The 7,201-nt window shown below is 64.9% G+C and overlaps 1 protein-coding gene across 11 annotated transcripts in view; it reads left to right on the top strand.

Annotated features, from left to right (window-relative positions):
- Positions 1-7,195, top strand: part of COL5A3 (collagen type V alpha 3 chain) — an 18,674-nt gene extending 11,479 nt beyond the window's left edge. For 8 of the 11 annotated variants that reach the window (XM_025203891.1, XM_025203897.1, XM_025203900.1 and 5 more), the window contains 19 exons: positions 109-162; positions 1,270-1,419; positions 1,555-1,662; positions 1,868-1,921; positions 2,394-2,447; positions 2,573-2,626; positions 2,726-2,779; positions 3,024-3,131; positions 3,502-3,555; positions 3,670-3,723; positions 3,850-3,957; positions 4,271-4,324; positions 4,581-4,616; positions 4,745-4,798; positions 4,851-5,079; positions 5,433-5,545; positions 5,681-5,749; positions 5,849-6,085; positions 6,302-7,195. In XM_025203891.1, the coding sequence (XP_025059676.1) occupies positions 109-162; positions 1,270-1,419; positions 1,555-1,662; positions 1,868-1,921; positions 2,394-2,447; positions 2,573-2,626; positions 2,726-2,779; positions 3,024-3,131; positions 3,502-3,555; positions 3,670-3,723; positions 3,850-3,957; positions 4,271-4,324; positions 4,581-4,616; positions 4,745-4,798; positions 4,851-5,079; positions 5,433-5,545; positions 5,681-5,749; positions 5,849-6,085; positions 6,302-6,448 (1,791 nt within the window). In that variant the 3' untranslated portion in view covers positions 6,449-7,195. Of the gene's footprint in view, positions 1-108; positions 163-1,269; positions 1,420-1,554; positions 1,663-1,867; positions 1,922-2,393; positions 2,448-2,572; positions 2,627-2,725; positions 2,780-3,023; positions 3,132-3,501; positions 3,556-3,669; positions 3,724-3,849; positions 3,958-4,270; positions 4,325-4,580; positions 4,617-4,709; positions 4,799-4,850; positions 5,080-5,432; positions 5,546-5,680; positions 5,750-5,848; positions 6,086-6,301 lie in introns of those variants that run through there. The other 3 variants (XM_025203901.1, XM_025203898.1, XR_003093994.1) reach the window with 3 other exon arrangements.
- The last annotated feature ends 6 nt before the right edge of the window (positions 7,196-7,201 follow it).

Here is a 7,201-nt window from a genome sequence, read left to right on the forward strand (position 1 = left end):
TTGTTCAGGGGTTTCCCTGGTGATGGCTTTTCCCTGGTTACAGTTCCCTGGCAACAGGCTCTGGTTTCCCCAGTGACCAGGGTCTCACCAGGTCTCTCTGCCCTGCAGGGTGAGATGGGGCTGCCAGGGCAAAAAGGCAGCAAGGGGGACAAGGGGGAGCCGGTGAGTATGGGGGCCTAGGGGGCATCAGCTAGTGCTGGGCTTCCCCCCACCCCAGGGACAAGGAGGGGGAGGGGGGGTCAACCTGACACCCCCCACCCTGCAACAAGCCCTTCTGACCCCAGGCCCCCTATGTGACGCCCCAGCCAGCACCCACCCACTGTTCCCCAGTGCCTGCCCAGCCAGGAGCCCCGTCCCCTTCCCCATGCCCTGGGGACATGTCTGGTGCTCCCTGCCCCCAGCTGACACTTACCTGTCCCCCATCCTCCAGGGCCTGGATGGGGAGCCTGGGCGCCGTGGGCAGCAGGGGATGTTCGGGCAGAAGGGAGATGAGGGTGCACGGGGCCTCCCTGGTCTGAGCGGGCCTGATGGACTGCAGGTAGGAATGAAGGGGGCAGGGGACTGAGAGTTTGGAGTGAGGGGTACCGGCAGGAGTGGGGGCCTGTGTGGAAGGAGTGAGGGGCACCACCAGACGAATCTGGGACAGGGCAGTGGGTGAGGGAGACCGGGGTCCAGGGGCAGGGGGGGTGACATGAACTCTGCCTCCTGCTAACCTGCCCCCCCGCCCCACTCACCCCTGCTTCCTCCTCAGGGCCTGCCAGGCCCTCCTGGTGAGAAGGGCGAGAGCGGAGACGTTGGCCCCATGGTATGACCCCCACGACCCCTCCCCCACTTTCCCCCATGACCCCCACTACTCTGATATGCTCTGCTCTCCTCCCTGCAGGGTCCCCCCGGAGCTGCAGGTCCCCGAGGGCCACAGGGCCCCAGCGGTGGGGAGGTGAGTGCTGCTAACACTGAGGGGCAGCCTGGGGAAGGCTTGGGGGTTTGGAGAGGGGTTGAAGGGGCAGGGAGGGTCTGACAGGCAACAGGTGGGGCTGTTCCTAGCACCTGGGCTGGACAGCCTTGGGGTCTAGGCACATGGCCCCCTGGCTGGGGGGAGGGTCCAGCCACAGTAACCTCCCCCCATGTCTTGTCATTGCAGGGCCCCCAGGGGCAGTTGGGTGGAGTGGGGCAACCGGGTGCCGTCGGGGAGAAGGTGAGTGTGGAGGAGGCAGGGGGCATATGCCCTGAAACCCCCACAGAGCCAGCTGCATCCTGTGTCCCCCTCAGCACTCCTCTGGCCTGTGGTCCACCCCATGCAGCTGGGGGGACCATGCCCATGCATCCCCTTTCTGGGGCCCTGACACCAGCCTGGTCTCACTGCAGGGGGAGCCGGGTGAAGCAGGGGACCCAGGGCCTGCAGGGGAGCCAGGACACCCCGTAAGTATCCAGTGTGGGGAGGGAGGGGGTGACACCGTGCCACAGCCATTGGTGGGGGCTGGTGCAGGTCAGGGCAGGTCCTGGCACCACCCTTCCCCTCCACCCCACCTGGCGGTGACACCCCCTCCCTGGCAGGGCACCAAGGGGGACGTTGGTGAGAAGGGCGATGCAGGGCCATCAGGTGCAGCTGGAGCGCCAGGCAAGAGGGGACCCCCTGGTGATGATGGGGCCAAGGGTGATCTGGTGAGTACAAGGGAGGGTGTAGCAGGGCATTGAAGGCTGCAGTGGGGATCTAGGGACCAAAGGTGAGTCACCATCACATACACTGGCCCCTTGCACACCCTCACATGCTCATGTTAGGTTGGGACGGAGGACCAAGATGAGCACTCACTGGCATGAGTGCTCCACCCTTGCACTCACACTTGTGCCCTACCCCCACCCCCCGCAGGGCCCCATTGGTTTCCCCGGAGATCCTGGCCCCCCAGGAGACCCTGGCGTGTCGGTGAGTTTGCTCCCCACCCCTAGGTACAGGGGCTGGGGGAGGTGGGGCTCCTGCAGTGCTGGATTCATCAACATTGTCCCCTGATGAGAGAGGGACAGGGAGCCTGGGGACCAGATGCCTGAGTTCTCTCCAGCTGGGGAAGTGGGTGGCCAGGGGGTGCTGTGGGGTTGGAGCAGTGGGGCTGAGAGCCCAGAAACCTAGGTTCTCTCCTTTCTCTGAGGCGGATGTTAAGATCGGGGGAGGGGGCTGGGGCCTGGACATCTGAGTTCTCTCCAGCTCTGGGCAGGGGTATCTGTGGGAGTTGGAGCAAGAGGATCAGGCAGGCTGGACAACAGGGCTCTACCTCTGCTCTGGGTGGGGGTATCTGGGGGCTTGGAGGCGGGGGATCAGGCAGCTTGGATGCCTGGGTTCTCTCTCTGCTCTGTGGGGGGAGGGGGAGGATGGTAGAGGTACTAACTTGTCTCTGTCACAGGGCCTGGACGGAGCCCCTGGGGACAAGGGTGATGGCGGAAACCCCGGTGCCCTGGTAAGTAATGGGTGATGGGGGCTGGGCTGACCCCCCTTGCCCCACCCAGACCCCAGCACTGCCCCTGCCTCCAATCTCCTGTGTGCCCCCCCAGCTCTTGTTGACACTGCTTTGGTCTCTTGCAGGGCCCACCTGGCGCCTCGGGGGAACCTGGCCCCCCTGGCCCCCCAGGACGGAGGGTGAGTGGGGGTGGGTGCAGGGGGGCCTTGGGTGGGGGTGCAGAGGGTGGGGGGCACCATGGGGGATGCAGGGCAGTGCTGATCGCTGTCTTTGCCTAGGGGCCGGCAGGGCCAATGGGGCGCGAGGGCCATCAGGGCGACAAGGGAACCAAGGTGAGCAGTGATCGCCCCCCCTCCCCCCCAGGGCAGCACTGAGACCCCTGTGCTTGTGACATGGCCACCCTGAGCCAGCTGGGCAGACCTCTGCATCAGAGGGTGGGGGGAACAGCCCCTGTGCCTCCAACCCTGAGCCAGCCCATGCCCTGGCTTAGGGCAGGATTGGGGCCACAGGAGGGGAACAGCCCCCACACCTGCCCCCCAGCCTGACAATGCTCTGACACAGCTTGTCTCCCCCCAGGGGGAGCCAGGCACAGAGGGGCCACCTGGAAAGATGGGGCCCGTGGGAGCGCAGGGCCCCCCAGGCCGACTTGGCCCCGATGGCCTGCATGGGATCCCAGGCCCTGCCGTGAGTGACAGCAGTGGGGGAGCAGGGCGGTGGGGGTGGGGAAGATGGTGCTGGGTAGCTTTCAGCCCACATGAGCCAGCTGCTGGCTCTGTGCATGTGGGCACCAATGTGTGAGGTATGGTAGGGCACATGCATGCATACTTGCACAAGGTGTACTCTGGTATGTGTGCACACTTGTGCGAGATGTGCTCTGGCCCATGTGTGCCTGTTCATGCTCCAGCACTTCAAAGTCTATGTGAGCACATGCAACACCTCTGCATGCTGCAGCCTGCTCCCTGCAGTGACCCTGGCAAGGGGGTGGGGAGCGGAGGCAGGATCTGGGGTCCCCATCCTACTCCTCACCCCGACACCGACACTGTGTCTCCCCCAGGGTGAGCAGGGCCTGCTGGGTGCACCAGGGCAGGCGGGGCCACCAGGGCCCATGGTGAGTGTGTGATGGGGACAGGGCTAGGGTTGGGCTGGGCTGGGCTGAGTTAGGAACAGGGCTGGGCTGGGCTAGGCCGAGGTGACCCCCCACTCTCTCCCCCTTGCCCTGCAGGGCCCCGTGGGGCTGCCAGGACTCAAGGGTGACCCCGGGCACAAGGGCGACAAGGTGAGTTCCCCTGCTGTGACCCCCTGGATACTCCACCACCACAACCCCCATGATCCCAGTCCCATCCCTTCAGAGCCCTGGAGACTGGGGTGGGGGGTTCTGACGCTGGCACCTCTTGCCCCCCAGGGCCATGCAGGACTCATTGGGCTCATTGGTCCCCCTGGAGAGATGGGCGAGAAGGGGGACCGGGGGCTGCCTGGTGTCCAGGGCCCCATGGGGCCCAAAGGGAATCCCGTGAGTATGGGGTGGGAGGGCTGGGCAGGGACTCAGGGGTAGGGGCTGATTTCCAGCAGCTGCAGGGAGGCATGTGGGGCAGAGGGGCTGGGTGAGGACCCAGGGGATGGCAGGTCTGAGAGGGGCGGGGACTAGTTCCTGGGAGTTGTGTGGGGGCTGGGCTGCAGGGAGGCACTGAGAGGAGGGACCCAGTGTTTGGAGGTAGGGGCTGGTTTGGGGAGCCTGGGGGATACAGGGGCTGCTTTGCAGGGGAGACAGCAGGGGTGGCAGCGGGGGGAGGGGGGGCACAGTTGACCCCATCTTGTCCCTGCAGGGCATGACCGGTCCCCTGGGTCCCCCTGGACCCCCCGGACCACCCGGACTCTCGGTGAGTATGTGCTGGACTGTGGCAGGGCCACATAAGTCTGATGCAACCAACAGGGTCATGAGGGTGCACACACTTGCATATGCACACCCCAGGCACATGCACACACTTCTTCTGTGTGCACACACACCACTGGCACACTTGTCCAAGCAGCTGGTCTTTCTGCCTGTAGGGATTGTGGGGGGCAGGTTGAAGCCTGGGGGTCAGCCTTGAATCAGCCTGCCCAGGCACTCCCTGACCCCTCCCCTTCTCTCTGTAGGGGCCGGTGGGCCAGAAGGGCTCCAAGGGCTCCCCAGTGAGTATGGCCAGGTGGGGGCATTGGGATGGGGTGGGGGGGGCACTGTCTGCTGCCATCCCAGAGAGGGAGAGAACCAAGGCATCTATCTAGACTCCCGCCTGCATGGAGCCCTCCTCCTTTTGCAGGGGGCGCTGGGCCCCAGAGGAGACACAGGACCCCCTGGCCCCCCAGGGCCACCGGGGAAATGGCGCTGCCCCTGCCTCATCTGACCTGATGCCCATTCTACCCCAGGGCCCCTCAATGGAGCTGCTGGAGCCACTGCCGCTGGCGGGAGGCCGGAGGCAGCGTCGGGGAGCACCAGGCCTGTCCCCCAAGTCTACTGAGGGCCTGGAGGAGGTTCATGCAGTGCTGAGCTCCTTGCAGGCTGAGGTGGAGCAGCTGCGGCGCCCGCATGGGACCCCTGATAGTCCTGGCCGTGCCTGTGCCGAGCTGTGGCTCTCCCACCCTCATCTGCCTGACGGTGACAACCAGGGGGCAGGGATCTTGGAGTCTGGGCTCTGGCTGCCAGTGGGGGCTCAGAAACTGGGAGGAGTTGGCTGGGGTCACTGTGGGGCATCTGGGGGGCACTGGGGGAAGGGCTGGCAACCCTGGAGTCTGGGCCAGGTCTGTCAGAAGCAGAGAAGCAGTGAGATGGGGCCAAATGGAGCCAGCTCCTCTGGGTCTGGGGGGGCTCTGGGGAGAGGATTGGGTTCAGCCTGGAGAGGGTGGAAGCTGGTCCATCCATCTGTCAGTTCACCCCTCTGTGGTCTTGGAGCAAGGGGGTGGCTGTGACCCATGCAGCAGCCCCTCCTGGACCCTTCCCTGCCCCCTCAGGTGAGTACTGGATCGACCCCAACCAGGGCTGCTCCCGAGATGCCTTCAGGGTCTTCTGTAACTTCACCGCTGGTGGCGAGACCTGTCTCTTCCCCGACAAGAAATTTGAGGCTGTGAGTGCAGGGGGAAGGGGGCATGGGGCTGCAGTTCAAGAGTGAGGGCACCAGCAGGCCTGGTGCTCCCAGAGGCTGTGGAGAGCTGGAGCCGGGGCCTGGTGCCCCCCAGCTTCCCCATTCCTCCCTTCCCAGGTCCGACTGGCTGCCTGGAGCAGGGAGAAGCCAGAGTCCTGGTTCAGCTCCTTCAAGCGGGGCCAGAAGGTAGATGGGGATTCCAGGGGATCGTCCTGAGCTGGGGGGCAGAGGGGCTCTGTGGCCATGCCCTGACACCCACCTGGCCCTCCATGCCCCCTCCTGCAGTTCTCATATGTGGATGTGGATGGGCACATAGTGCCAGTGCCTCAGGTCACCTTCCTGAGGCTGCTGAGTGCCAGTGCCTACCAGACCTTTGCACTCACCTGCCAAAACGCAGCTGCCTGGTTTGATGCCAGTGCCAGCAGCTTCACCCGGGCCTTGCGACTGCGCGGTGCCAACGGTGAGGAGCTTGGACACAGCCACCCTAGTGCACCCATCCATGCCCTTGCTGACGGCTGCCAGGTGAGATAGGCATCCCAGGGCTCCCAACAGCCCCTGCCCTCGCCCCGTCCTTGCCCTTACTCTTGCCTTCTGTCACCTCTGCCCCCGCTCCTGATTTCTGCCCCCTGCTCCTCTAATACTTGCCCACTGCCCCTGTCCCCTGCCCCTCTCTGACCTGCTTGCTCCCCTTCTGATCTCTGACCCCTGCCTTCTGATTCCTGGCCCATGTGTCCACAGGTGCGTCGGGGACAGGCACGCACCGTGCTGGAGGTGCGGGGGCCCCATGTGGAGTGGCTGCCGCTGGCTGATGTGGCCGTCACCGACTTTGGGGGTGCAGGGCAGAAGTTTGGCTTTGAGCTGGGCCCTGTCTGCTTCGTGGGCTGAGCCGCTGCAGGAAGGGGGACAGCTCCGGGCCCCTCCGTCCCCAGGACCCCCCTGCCTGCCCACCTGGGCGCTCTCAGGACTCAATGCCCTCCCAGGGCAGCTGTGGACAGAGCGGGGCACCCCCCCCCTAGACTGAATGAGGTGTGGACTGCCCCCCTCCCACTCCCCTATGGTGCTATGAGGCTCCAGGAGGAGCCGCCCTAGTGACGCACTGGAGACATGGCCAGGATCAGGACCTGGACTTGGGTCTGGACCCAGCCTGGCGCAGATGCCCCCTCCCCGTCCCCCAAGACCATCTGTCTGTCCACCCAGCCTGCTGGGGCAGGCAGGGGGCAGAGGGGGCCTGGGGCAGGTGCTTGGGGCCTGTGTATGGCCCAGGGGGTGAGTGAAGCCACACACATTTGCACACACCCTCATACATGCACAAACACACATGCACATACACATGCACACCCCCCAGGTGCATGCCCACACACCTGTGCATGCAAGCATTATGCACACACATCCAGGCACATGCATACCCACCCACCTGCATGCACAGCCATTCACGCACGTGCGGACACACCCTCCCATGTGCAGGTGTGCATACACACACATACACATTCAGTTTGTTCACACCCCCCAGGTGCAAGAGCAGGCACAAGTGCACAACCCGCAGGTGCACGTGCACACACGTGTGTGCACACGCCGGCGGGTACACAGGCACACACCCACACACATGCACTCACGTATGCACACACCCACAAGGTGCTT

The sequence above is a fragment of the Alligator sinensis genome, unplaced genomic scaffold, assembly GCF_000455745.1.
Source record: "Alligator sinensis unplaced genomic scaffold, ASM45574v1 scaffold707_1, whole genome shotgun sequence".
Lineage (NCBI taxonomy): Eukaryota > Metazoa > Chordata > Crocodylia > Alligatoridae > Alligator > Alligator sinensis.